Below are 13624 nucleotides of genomic sequence, written 5' to 3'. Positions count from 1 at the left end.
GTTTAGAGCTTGTTTAGAGCCTGTTTAAAGTCTGCTTAGAACGCGAGAAAATCGGAAGACAGAATCGGACAAGTTGGAACTGCTGGGAGTTCTTACCTCGTGCTGACACAGCTTTGCCCTGTCGACCTTGTGAGCGTCCGCACAGACGCTCAGTGTGACAGTGGTCCCGGCCATTACAGTGTTTCTTTCTTTCTCCTTCTCTTTGCCTGGAACGAGACGCTCACTTTCAAAGAAGCAGCTTATCGGAGCCTATGCTCCACGACGAATCGTACTTGTCGCAAGCAGCGACAGGGTGCGGTAGTGTCGGTACTACTCCCTACGCAGGCAACTAGGTTGCAGTGGCCAGGCAGTGCACAAATAGCTGGAAGTAATGAAGGGTTAGCCACAACGTAAAAAGCACAGCTTATGAAAAAAATATGAGACGTCGTTTACTTGTTGTCTACCCTGCAATAACAGGATGCTCTCAAAGTACCTAATTTCACAACGTATTATGTACAGCAATGGTGTTTTCTGATTGGTTGCTTGAGGACTAGGGTTCACGTAGTGTCCTTATGTATGTGACCCTTACCGACTCTGTTCAAAAAACCTCAAAGTTAAAAGCTCTAGCGTAAGGTAAAGCACCATCAACTGTATTTTCGCAAGTAACAGTTAGTGTCCCAATCCAAAAGGCGTTCTCTCGTGGTAACCTTGAGGAAGACAAGACGATTTGGAATTGCAAATGAATGAGTTGTCAAAGCCCTATGTCACCATGTATGAGATAGTAAAAAAACAACACACACGCAAAAAATAAAAAAAATACTCGTAGTCAATAATGGAGTGCTGACGACAGGAGCCAGAAGCCAGATCGTTTCTATGTATATGTTATACGTAGTGGTAGCTTCAAACGTTGAACACTCTGCAAAGAACATCTCCCTACCAACGGATTTTCAATCGGCGTACCGCTCGCGCGTATTGTGGTTCTTAGCACTTTACAAAATCATATACTTCCCGGTATGTACGTTATATTAAAAGCAGTGGTTTCATATCTTTGTTTTGCTGTGCTATTTCAGGGCGTGCTAGAACGAAGAAATCAAATATACAGTATACATGTAACTGAAACCATCAAAATTTTGATGGCTTTGAAAATTTCGAAGAATCCCCAAAAATGTATCTCCCTAAGAGAGGTTTCAAAAGAAAGGCTTCCCGTTTCAACAATCGGAACATTTTTTCCGCATCCGTTCGTGAGCGTCCCCCGTTCGTTCAAAACATGGACGGCGTGGGGGTTGCGCAGGCCGGCGTATAGGTATGCTTTTCTTGTACTTTTCAACAAAAAAATAATGCTTTCCTGGTAAGCTATATCCCAAATGGAAATTCGAGTCTTGCCACACCCTGCAATTTTGTGGCTTCTGCGTTCTGGGGGGTGCGACGCATATACCTTGCGTCGCGATGAATGGAAAATGCAGAGGCCGTGCATTAGCGCTATCTGCCTTTATACGAAAGTACTGCTAGCCCTTTTAACGACCGTAATAATCCTCGGTGAATTCGGAGAAACAAGGGCGTGGGCCGTGGGACGTTTTATTACGGTAGTCTGCTATTGGAGCTATACCGTCTGTTTTCCTGCATATAGGAGATGCAGCTCGGTCAGCTGAACGACACCGGAGCATCGGACAAAGTACGACTGTCGTGATTGGCGTTAAAGCTTTTTTTTTTTTTATTTTTTAGGATTGATCTTGGCGGTTTTATTCTGTTCGAGTGACGGGGTTCCGCCGTGGAAATGTTACGAAGGTTGTGGTTTGCGGTTTTTAGCTACAGGGATTATCAGTGAACGCAGAAATCTATGTCTGAGAAACCATGCGGAAATCGCAGAAACTTTGGAACGTGAAAAAAATGAAAAAAGGGTTATTATTTACGGCGCGCAAGAACAATTCACGCCGAAAGACGGGTTTCACTGTGAGTAGTTCTCGTCAGCTGTAAATAGTTTGTACGAATAGCCAACTCTTCAAATCCAATATACTGTATTTACTCGAGTAATAGCCGCACTATTTATGAACGAGGCCCTTGCGTCTGCTTTCCCGCAGAAGACATATACAGCCAATCATCGCGTTCCGCATAAATAACATAGCGAATAACTAGATTGAGAACACGATTCTCCATACAAATGCAATCTTCACAGATGGTATCTTCGCGCGAAGACGTTATCTCTGTCCTGTAAACCGCCGGAATCATGCTGCCGATCGCGGTGATTGGCAAGCCGCATGCTTTTCGGAAGAGCGAACCCTCAGGTTTTCTTCATAAGCAGTGCGGCTATCACTCGAGTAAATACGGTATTCCGTTTCATTTTCTGTTCGACTACAGTCAACGCCAGGATTCGCTGTCACCGGTAAAACCAATCACGTACAAAAAAGAAAAAAAGAAAAAGAACGCGTGTTTGCGGCACATTTACATTGAGTGATTGGCTGTATCGGTGCTGCTTGACTGACTCCCATTGGATCGTAGCGGGCAGGTGTTTATTACCCAAAAGCCTTGAATAATGTCTTTAGCAGAACCAATCTAGCTTTGATTTGTGTCCACTGAATACCTTGGTTTCTCGAAGACAACACAAAGCAATTGAATTCCGTGCAATTTTCGATTCCTTTCTGGCACATGTGCTTACAGCCTTAACATGAGGTTGTACAACTGCCAAAATTATTTCCAGGCACGCAAAAAAAGTAAAATATGTTGTTGAAGAGAAAGTTTACTTAAAGTCTTTTTTGTATTAGTCACCTAGATATTTTTTTTATTAAAAAAAACGATAAGAGAATTTTTTTACTGCTCCTATCCTTATCGGACTAATGGCGTGTTTTGTTTTATAAAGGAGCCAAAAGAAAAACAATTATTATAGTCAGGTTAAGAAATACAAGGATTTGGTTTGTTGTATGTCGTTCTTAGCGGCCAACGCTGCAATCTTATTTGCTGCCAAGTGATAATACAGGGTGAAACAAGGAGACGGCAGGCTCTTTAAGTCGACCGGAAAATTTGGTTTCTTAACCTATCGCGCTACGACTTTGTGCAGCGTTGCCCACAGATGGTGCATTTTTCTTTTTTTGTAAAATTTGCAAAGAACGAACTTACCTGTGGAAAAAGTAAAGACAGAAAAAGGCTTAGTTCCTATGGAAACGCAGCGACGCCACCGGTCTTCAAACAACACGGCGCCGTTTCGCACAGGAGACAAGAGATGGCGCAACGAACGCCGCCAACGAACGAACATACAGCGCCGAGAGCCGGCACTTTAGCAGACGATCCTTTCAACTCATAAGCGGCTCGCATTCCGCCGGCGGCGACAGTCGCAGAAACAAATAAAAATGAAAGCCGCTTACAACTCCCTGTAACACCGAATTGGAGCGCAGCTCTTGAGGAGGAGGAGGGAAGGGCACTGGGGGGGGGGGGGGGTTAAACTAACCAGGGGGGGGGGGTCACGTGACCCCCAATGCCGATGATGTCATCACTGACGTCACTGATGACGTCATCAGTGACGATGACGATGCGGGTACCGATGACGTCATTAGTGACGTCACTGATGACTTCACCAGTGATGATGACGATGACGATGCGATTGTCGGTGACGTCATCAGTGACGTCGCTGATGACGTCATCAGTGATGATGACGATGACGATGCCGGTGACGACATCAGTGACGTCACTGATGACGTCATCAGTGATGATGACGATGACGATGACGATGCGGATGTCGGTAACGTCATCAGTGATGATGACGATGACGATGCGGATGCCGGTGACGTCATCAGTGATGATGACGATGACGATGTGGATGCCGGTGACGTCATCAGTGATGATGACGATGACGATGTGGATGCTGGTGACGTCATCAGTGATGATGACGATGACGATGTGGATGCCGGTGACGTCATCAGTGATGATGACGATGACGATGTGGATGCCGATGACGTCATCAGTGATGATGACGATGACGATGTGGATGCCGGTGACGTCATCAGTGATGATGACGATGACGATGTGGATGCCGGTGACGTCATCAGTGATGATGACGATGACGATGTGGATGCCGGTGACGTCATCAGTGATGATGACGATGACGATGTGGATACCGGTGACGTCATCAGTGATGATGACGATGACGATGTGGATGCCGATGACGACATCAGTGATGATGACGATGACGATGTGGATGCCGATGACGTCATCAGTCATGATGACGATGACGATGTGGATGCCGGTGACGTCATCAGTGACGATGACGTCATCGGGGGGTCACGCGACATCGGCGGGGGTCACGTGACCTCGGGGGGTCACGTGACCTCGAGGAGGGGGTCACGTGACCTCAGGGGAGTCACGTGACTTCGGGGGGTCACGTGACCCCCCACGAGGTCACGTGACCCCGGTGGGGGGCTCGCGCGGTGCATTATGGGACATTTCCCATGATGCACCGCGCGGTTACGCCGACGGCGACGGCGACGGCGACGCCGCTCAAGCCGGAAACGGGCCCGTAAGAGCTGCGCTCTAAAACAGGCGCGGTAACAACAAGGAACTGCAGTTGCTTTTCTGCTAAATACGCCGGCTCTCGGCGTCGTCTGCTCGTACGTTGGCGGCAGTTGGCGTCGCGACCGCTTGCGCCATCTCTTGTCTCCCGTGCGAAACGGCGCCGTGTTGTTTGCAGACCTGTGGCGTCGCTGCGTTTCCATAGGAGCTAAGCCTTTTTTTTTTCTTTACTTTTTCCTCAGGTAAGTTCCCTCTTTGCAAATTTTACAAAAAAAAAAAAATGCAACATCTGTGGGCAACGCTGCACAAAGTCGTAGCGCGATAGGTTAAGAAACCGAATTTTCCGGTCGATTTAAAGAGCCTGCCGTCTCCTTGTTTCACCCTGTACTTGTCACACTAGTTTTTGCCGACAAATCATAAGCTTATTAGGACGGCTCTTAGCACGCTCGCGTCAACCCTGACCGATAATTTTCTGGCCGGACTCTTCACTGTTCGGCTAATGTTTAGGCAACATGTTGCAACCACGCGAAAACGAAATGATTTATGTCAACTCCAGCTTCAATTCTTTCATTTCCACCCTTTCACACTTATTTTCTTTTACTGGCCACGGAAATTTCACGTGAATTTCTTTTATATCAAAGGCAACGTTACTAGAGGGGGTCAGTTTAGGAACTCGCTTTTTGGGGGGACACCACTTCGTAGGGCGCGCGAGAGGTGGTGCTGTAGTCGCCCTAAGATCAGAGCCATTTATTGCCTAAGATCGGTTCTCGGCGGTGCCTCGTGCTCGTTGCTGTTCCTCGTGTTTTCGCTCGTGTCATCGGTGGCTTGTCGTAGGCTCGTGAAGGCCCCTACGCACAGCTGCGTTTGAGTGCGTTTGACTGCGTTGCGGCTGCGAGAAACCGGCACATCCCTGCTTCTTATGTCGCGTGCCAAGATTATTCCTTGAACTGGATTCCATGCTTCATACGAAGCCCAGATGTGCCGGTGACTCGCTTTCGTTTCTCGACGCAACGCAGTCAAACGCACTCAAACGTGACTGTGCGTAGGGGTCAAAAGTGTTATTTTCTGGCGCCTCGAGCTTTGAGTCGTTCGCCAATCAACGAGTATGTTGTACGCCTGAAAGTATGACAGAAAGCGAACCTTAAAAAAAGTTCACGCTAACATAAGAAAAAAAAATTCGTGTGCACGTCATCGATGGGCAGACGCTTGTGATAAAAATGATGTTGTGCAACGTCTGTTTCCGAATGTCCCCACATATTTCTCAGACTGAACGACGAAGAACAGCAAACGAAAGCACCCCCCCCCCACACACACACACACCACACACACGGACTCCCATATAAAAAAGCCTTCCTCAGGCTGCAGCCGGTTTTGTTACCCCTCATGTGACAATTACATACGAACGCAAAGCAGACGAAAGATGACAGAAACCGGACAGACACGCGCACCGACGTTTACGGAATTTGTTACAAAAGTTTAGGAACCTAGTCGCAAGTCAAGAAATGATGGTGTCAAAGGTCACGTGAGGATCAAATTATTTTCTACTAACTTATAAAGAAGAAAGGTTAAGAGTGTTTGGGGCAATTTTGACGCCCTCAAAGTGTGTGCTGGACGACCGTGTGAACTCTTTCCAACCGTCACAAACCCAACAATAGGTGCCTCGATTTGGCGATTTCTAAAAAAAGGTGGATTTACAACTCAAGATCAGTTCATGATTCCAAAACAGATGCATGCTAGTGGAAGATTCCCAGCGGATCTGGCGGAGCCCGCAGCAGGCCATGCACGCGATGCGAGTGCAGTAGACGACGCTAGGGGAACGGATCAAACGGTGTCGACAGCGCCATTATTTCGCCCGCTATTGCAGTAGCCCGCGGTTTTCCAGTGGAGGCCGCTCGAGTTCCCAAACCGACCCCCTCTAGTAAGTTTGACTGAAAGCAAGATACGCACGCGGAAAACTTGCGGATTCTTAGAATCCACAAATTATTTCAATCACATTACCGTCATAAAAAGACGTAGTTAGAAACCTATTTTGAACACTTCTAACACGTCAAATCTAGCGGATTCTTCAGAAAAATTCACGCTTCCATACCGTTATTGGAACGGAGCACCCGTTACCTGCCAAGCGCGCACAGCACACGTTAAAGTGCTTTGCGAGGTGTCATTGTGTTGCTACACGATGCAAACAGGCGAATTCTCGTGAAGCGTGTAGGGAGCGTGAAATGTGAATAAAAACACTTCAAACTATTGCCTCGCGACCGCTTCCCTGCGAAGCACGCGCAGCGTCATTTACAGCGGTCTGTATTTACCGTAAACGGACCGTTAACAAAAATCCCGAAAGGTCGCGCGCAAAGTGCGCTACGAATTGTGGGAACTTCCTTGCTGTGTAAGACGCCACGTGTAAGACGTTCCATCTTACACGTGACGACAAACAAAGCATTAGAGGGAGGAGCAAAACAGCGCGATTGCTTGCCTGCCCTCGCCAACTCGCCTACGTTTTTCCGTCGTCTAATCTGAAATCGCGGGAAACAGTCTTTCTTTCTCCAGAATTGTTTAAAAAATCAGCACCTAGTAAACCGACGTATCTTCCTGACACCGTATCTAAAACCTAGAAAGTCACATTTTCGACTTGTAACGATCGCCAGTGGCGCTTGCTCTGCACTAAACATACAAATAGAAACGAAATAAGAAATCGTGGAATGGAGTCAAGACTTCGGCTAGGTGGCGCAGGCTATACCGCCCGTTACGTCCATCTATCCATACATCCATTCGGAGTGCCCGTACGAACCACATGTTTCGGTCAACGCGTTTTTGTGTTTCCTTGTTCGGATGCGCCTAATTCACAGATCGCAGGGATCGAGTCTGCGCGTGCTGCATGTGGATGAAGAGACGCGGGGCATTTATAATCCTTGAGTCGCACTAGAGTGAAAAAGAGAAAAAACTGAGACCGACAAGCCTCAACCACGTGCAACATGCACGCGAACGTGACTTTGGCAGGTTAGCAAACTTTCGGTTTAAAAGGTTAAAAAGCGTAAACAGCACAAAGACAGTAAAATACAAAGACGACGGGACGGGCGCTAACTCGCAACTGATTTTATTCGAAAAACATCGTCACTTATATACACAAAATCTTTTTTCACACCTGCAATATAACCAATCACCACTCTTACCGGCAGCTATCTGGAAAAGTTAATTTTTTTTTAGAGCAGAAAAGAGAAGGCATGGTAACGCAATTGTCATCTTTCCTTTTGATGTAAAACCCTTCTATAATCTCTCCCTCTCTCTCTATCTGTTTTATCTTTTGCTTAAAAAAAAAAAAAAAAAAAACTTTGTTGCATCCAAAAGAGTCTTCCGGCCAGAGCATCGCCTGCAGTGGTCAGCAAGGTGTCCCCTTGCGTCCTTGCGCACAGAAAGATTACGTTCCCGTGCCCTATCGTTAAAACAGCGGCCGGTCTGCCCGACGCAAACCTTTCCAGAGCTTAACGGTATCTTGTATACGACATTGGTGACACATTCAGACTACCGTATGCAGTACGCTTTATTGCCCTTGTTTTGTTTGAGCGTTTGAACATTTTAAATCAGTATGAACCAATTCGCTCAAACCGGAGTTTTAACCTTTCGGTGCTGGTGCAGTAAACACGCATGATTTCAAGACTGCCAAAGATATTACCTTCGTGTATACATGCTGCATGTGATTGAGGCTCGTCGGTCTACATTGTTTTTGTTAGTCGCTTTACTGGGACCTAAAGTTGCTGGATCCCAGGATTCAGAGACATTAGTGTAACCAGGGCATAAGTGAGAAAAGAGCAAACAAACACACGCAAAATCATAACAGGAGCAGATAATTCCGGTGTAAAGATGCGAAGATGTGAGCAACCCAGCTATACTACGTTGCTGATTTTGCTAGCTCGCTTCTGAGGGGAGAAAAAAAGTGCCGGTAAACGTGACTGTGCAGATAATTTGGTGAAACAAGGGGCTTGAAGGGGACAAAATAAAATACCAAACTCAAAAGGAGGAGGAATCTCGGAAGAAAGTGTGGTCCGGGGAGACTTAGTCAAGAAGGGCGGCCAGCCGAATTCCACTTACAATTGCACTCACTCTGCCAGCGCTTGAGGCCCCCGATATCAGGTATTAAAGGGTCCTTACTGCTGGTGCGAGAGCTCCAGCCCGTCCAGTTGCCCAGGCGGGAGAAGGCCCGGATCACCATGGGGCTGGACGGAGCGCTCTTGTTGCGCGGAGCGTCGTGAATGTCGGGCACCTGCGCCGGAGTGGAAAGAAGATTCGTCACAACGACCTAGCTTGGGGCAACTTCAATAGTTTACTACAGACGATATCTTGCTCCGCGAAAATCCAATGGCCTCGGCGACGAAAACTTTTACGTAGTTGGAATGGCTGGACGTGAGCAGTCTCGGGTTTTTTTTCCCTTTTAATCGCGAGGGGTGGCTGCCGCCATTTATGGTTGAGGAAATCCGTTGGGATACCGGAGACAGCCGTCTCTGTGGTCTTGGCGAACCCGGTATCTCGGTGCGTCGGCGGCAGTCCTCTCTCTCAGAGCAGCGCGAAAGCGCGACATCATGGATAGCACGACGCGCAAGCGCTCTCTTCGACGCGGGGTCTCCAAACCGCTTGGGGAGGATTTGGCGCTGTACGCGCACCTTGTCTAAACCAAATGGGCAGAGTAGAATGTATTCTCCTGGTAATGTATTTGGGGAAACTATAGGGCCCTGAAAAAAAAAGATTACGTTATTCCCTTTCCCAGCTTCTCTCCTCTTGGCTGAGCGACGCCATGTTTGAGCGAAAGCGCCTGTCAATGACGATATGACGCGCGCTCACGTGACGCAGTGATTGGCCGGCGCTTTCCTGTCCTTCTCCCGGCCTCTCTGCCCCTGGCTACATGACGCCATTTTTGAGCGAAGGCGCCGGCGAGTAGGAACATTTTGAACCGTTAATCCCGTTAGTTCATGCAGGATTTTAGGAAAACAGGTCCTAAATGACAAGGCCGCAGTGCTGAATATTTTACGTCATCTAGCGAAGGCCAGTGCGAGGCACGGATTGTACAGGAGGATACGAGTCTCAGCCAGACGCAGCGCTCATGTAAAATCTGTGCTTCCGGTAAGTGGCGTAAAATACTCAACACTGGCTTTTTTTTTTAAATTCGGGAGCTAAGGGTTTGTTCACTGCAGTTACGTGCTTTGGAGTGCACGGTTCGCCGTTCTGTGACAGTTTTTGTGAGTAATTCGGCATTTCCCGTGTCTTAGAACGCTAATGTTTATAGCTGTGATGACATGTGTCTAGTGGCGGTGTGTTATGGTGTGTGACCCGGAATATCCTAAAACCGCGTCCAGTCTTCTAGCTCAGTCATAAAGCCTGCCAAAGTTTCTAATAAATACCCCATTCACACGGCTAGTAAAGTTACCTTTAACATAGGTCACCTTTCAATCGGCGAATCAGCTCGCGCTTTTGGGTCGTTAGCACATGCCACGCGCGGAGGATCACGAACTGATTCACCGCTGGCCATAAAGGTGCTTGAGCTAAAGAAACATTTATGATCGTGTAAATGGAGTATTAGATTGCCCGATAACAGCCTCATAGGCCATTCACACGATCATAAAGGTACCTTCGGCTAAGGGACCTTCATGGCTAGCGGCGAATCAGTTTGCGACCCTCCACGCGTGGTATGTGCTCGCGAGCGAAGGGCGCAGGCTGATTCGCCGATTGCAAAGCGACCTGTATTACAGGTATTGTTATGCTGGACGTGCTAATGAGAACAACAAGTCTGTCTTTCAAAAGGCCCAGTAGAGTAATAGCGTATGCTTTTCATGTCGATTTATTTGCGCTCACCAATACGAGTTTCCTCTTCATTGCATCTGGTTTTGTCGAATCAAAATTTAGCCAAAGCGAACTATCATCCGTATGAATGTAGTAATTAGGGTCGCGCCAATAGCGCTTGCGTCGTATATTCTACACTGTTTGCGTTTTTACGGAACGTGAACCTAGGGAGATTTAAAAGTAAACATTAGACAGAAGTCTGTCTGGTTGGGGAATGATTATTAAAATACGACGACCAACCAATCCCTAAATCAGGGGCCCAACGTTTCGAAGCCTGTTCGGCTTCTTCTTCAGGGGCGTCTATGGAGGAAAGGAGCCGCAATCTTCTTTTTCCTCTATGACGGAGGTGAATGTGCATCATCCCATCTTCTTCCTCTTTGATCGTTTTTTGAAGACAACTGGTGGAGTCCGTTCACATACACAGATGGTAGTGCGCCAAGAGACCTATTAATGTTTGTTGGCGTGGTCTGAATGTGCCAAGATTCAAGGAAGAGCCTCCGGCGAGGATTAGTTTCAATGTCCAGGATACGTATGTTTAGAAGGTCAATCCGATGGTCATTTTTTTCAGAGTGTTCAGCAACCGCGCTGCGCTCTTGATCGAAGTTGCGCACATCAGCCTTGTGTTGACGAATCCGTTCATGATAGTTCTTTGTTTCCCCGATGTACGAGGCCGGGCACTCAGCGCAGGGAATCTCGTACACCACACCCTGTGCTTTCTCTTTAAGGGGCCGATCTTTTGGTCGTGGCATAAAGCGTCCAAGGGTTGAAATTGGCTTGTGGGCCATCTGAATGCCCTCCTTTGCTAGCACCCGTGCCAGCGCTTCGCTTGTTCCCTTGATGTATGGGACGCTGATGCGCGTGGTTGGCCGGCGTTTCGTATCAACCTGCGACTGGCGGTGTTGTCGGCTTCGGTTTTGACGACGGGCAATGCGGTGTATGAAGCTGCCCGTATATCCGTTCTTCTTGAGGTCGCAAATGATGGTTTCTTCTTCTTTTCGTCGGTCAGAATCAGTTGAGCAAAGGTTCTTTGCCCTTGATAGGAGTGTGTTTACCACCGATACTTTATGGCTCGTTGGGTGGTTGGAGCCAAATTGTAAGTACCTTCCGGTGTGCGTTGGTTTGCGGTAAACTGAGAACTGGAGATGGTCTTTCTGCCTTTGTACAAGCACATCGAGAAACGGTAAGGTGTTGTTTTTTTCCCGTTCCACGGTGAATTGAATCTTAGGCTCGATCGAATTGAGGTGTGTCAAAAAGTTGTCTACTTGAGACTTCTTCATGACGCAGAAGCAGTCGTCCACATACCTTAGAAACACCTTGGGGCTTTCAGCAAAGGACTAAGGAGCCTTTTGTTCTATGGCTTCCATGCACAAGTTTGCCGTGGCGACAGAGATGGGACCCCCATTGCGGTTCCACTGGTCTGCTTAAAGTACTCTCCTTTGAAGCTGAAATAAGTGTTACTCAGGCAGAATTCAAGGAGGCGGCAAAGTTCGTCCACGCTGAGCTTGGTCCTGTTGCTCAAATCGCTGTCTTTCTCCAGGGTGTTTCTGGCAGTCACGACTGCTAAGGAGACCGGAACGCTTGTGAACAGGGATATCACGTCAAAAGATACCAAAATCTCCTCGGCGCTTATCTTTAAATGCGAAATCTGCTCCGCGAAGTCGCTGGCATTGCGCACATATGTCGGGGTTTTCCCAACGAGAGGAGAGATAGTGTGATGAAGGTAGTTTGACAATGCTTTGAGCGGAGAGGTGGTGAAGTCAACGATGGGTCGTTGACCATCGTTGACTTCGCTCAAAGCATTGTCAAACTACCTTCATCACACTATCTCTCCTCTCGTTGGGAAAACCCCGACATATGTGCGCAATGCCAGCGACTTCGTGGAGCAGATTTCGCATTTAAAATAAGCGCCGAGGAGATTCTGATATCTTTTGACGTGATATCCCTGTTCACAAGCATGACGTTTTGCATTGCTTAATGTCACAACTCAGACTGAGTTTTTTGGTCTAAACATATGTTTCGGCATCGTCATACGCTGAGTTGCCTCCGTAAGTTGCGCTGATTGGCTCTCCAAGTATTGTGCGGGAAAGTAGACGCACAGACATTTTTTTAGAGTGCAGCCGACACTACGAGCTAATGGTACCAATCAGACAGCGTCAAAAGCGCACCATCATGGTGTTCTTTATGTTTCTGTACGTGTTTTTTATCGCTGGCCCAATCATAAACAGAAAGGCCTAGTGACTTGCGCATTTGACACTGATTGATTGGTTCCATTATCTCGTAGCTTCGGCTGCGTCTGATCATAGGTTGAAACGAAGTGTCATCTTTTGCAGATAGGGGCAACTTTCCAATGGCACTTCGAAAAAGACGTAAAACGGAAAAACGTTTACCGATATGTTATTGAATATCTCTTTCTCGGCACAGGCCTGTTCCAAAGCACACCACTGAAGCTCTCGGCCATCTTTATTCTGCTAAAAAAGACTCCGCGCGACGCCAATATTTCATGTCTGTTTTGCACGTATTTTCGTCGTACTTTTCTTATCCTGTTCCTGGGAGGGCGGAAGGGTAAAAAATGTGCTTCTCTTTTACCTCTTTCTTTTTTTGTACACATGGGTGAGGTGTTGTCTCTGGTGTCAATAAAGTGCATGAATGTTGTTGGGCGGACGGCATTTCAACACTGAGGCACTCGGGCTCAGCGGGCAAGCATCATCGAGGCACTCGATCTATACTTCGGGTCATCGTAACTTGGCAAAGGGCGAACGCCACGGCATCCCTCGATCTAATTAGAGCGACGGAGATGAAACACCTTAAGGCCCTTACCAAAAGCACAGGGCGAGAGCTTAACCTAAGCAGTTGGAGAAAAGGGAAGGAGGAACTCCCCTCTTACCCCCGTGTGTGTCCCAGACGTCACTTATGTTCCCCTCAGAAATCAGCTTGTCACTCGAAATTCGTACAATAGCGGCTTTCCCCTCCCTCCCGCCCGCAACTTCGACATCACTGCTCACTACTCGTGATATTAGGTGTAGTCACGTGTCTCAATTCGAAGCGCTGTTTGAATGACTGGAACCCTAGCCCTCGCCATTTTCCAAGGTACGGTAAGACCGACTATAGGTGCATGTGAGTTAGTGTTGTACACGTTCCTCCAAAACAGGAAAGAAAATTCGTTTCTCTTTCCTTCTCAATCTTAGAACGAGTTCCCGTTACAAGTTCTAGTGGTTAGAAGGAAACGCGTTCCCGTTTATTCTCTCAGAACGGAACGTGTCGTTACGTAATATTTACGTATGTTAAGTATTGTGCTGGATAACCCGTACATCAAACGAAGCAA

At 47.5% G+C, this 13624-nt stretch overlaps 1 protein-coding gene across 1 annotated transcript in view; it reads right to left on the bottom strand.

The window, feature by feature from the left end:
* The window catches only part of LOC8029327, a 307144-nt gene that overhangs the window by 17129 nt on the left and 276391 nt on the right, over positions 1-13624 (bottom strand). Inside the window, exons 13-14 of the mRNA XM_042291907.1 lie at positions 8560-8731; positions 97-206 (exon numbers count right to left, since the gene is read on the bottom strand). Of these exons, the coding sequence (XP_042147841.1) occupies positions 97-206; positions 8560-8731 (282 nt within the window). The remainder of the gene's footprint in view (positions 1-96; positions 207-8559; positions 8732-13624) is intronic.

This window comes from Ixodes scapularis, unplaced genomic scaffold (genome assembly GCF_016920785.2).
Source record: "Ixodes scapularis isolate PalLabHiFi unplaced genomic scaffold, ASM1692078v2 PGA_scaffold0__279_contigs__length_252992795, whole genome shotgun sequence".
In the NCBI taxonomy this organism is placed as follows: domain Eukaryota; kingdom Metazoa; phylum Arthropoda; class Arachnida; order Ixodida; family Ixodidae; genus Ixodes; species Ixodes scapularis.
Note: the sequence above shows the minus strand (reverse complement) of the source record. Positions and strands in the feature narration are given on the sequence as shown.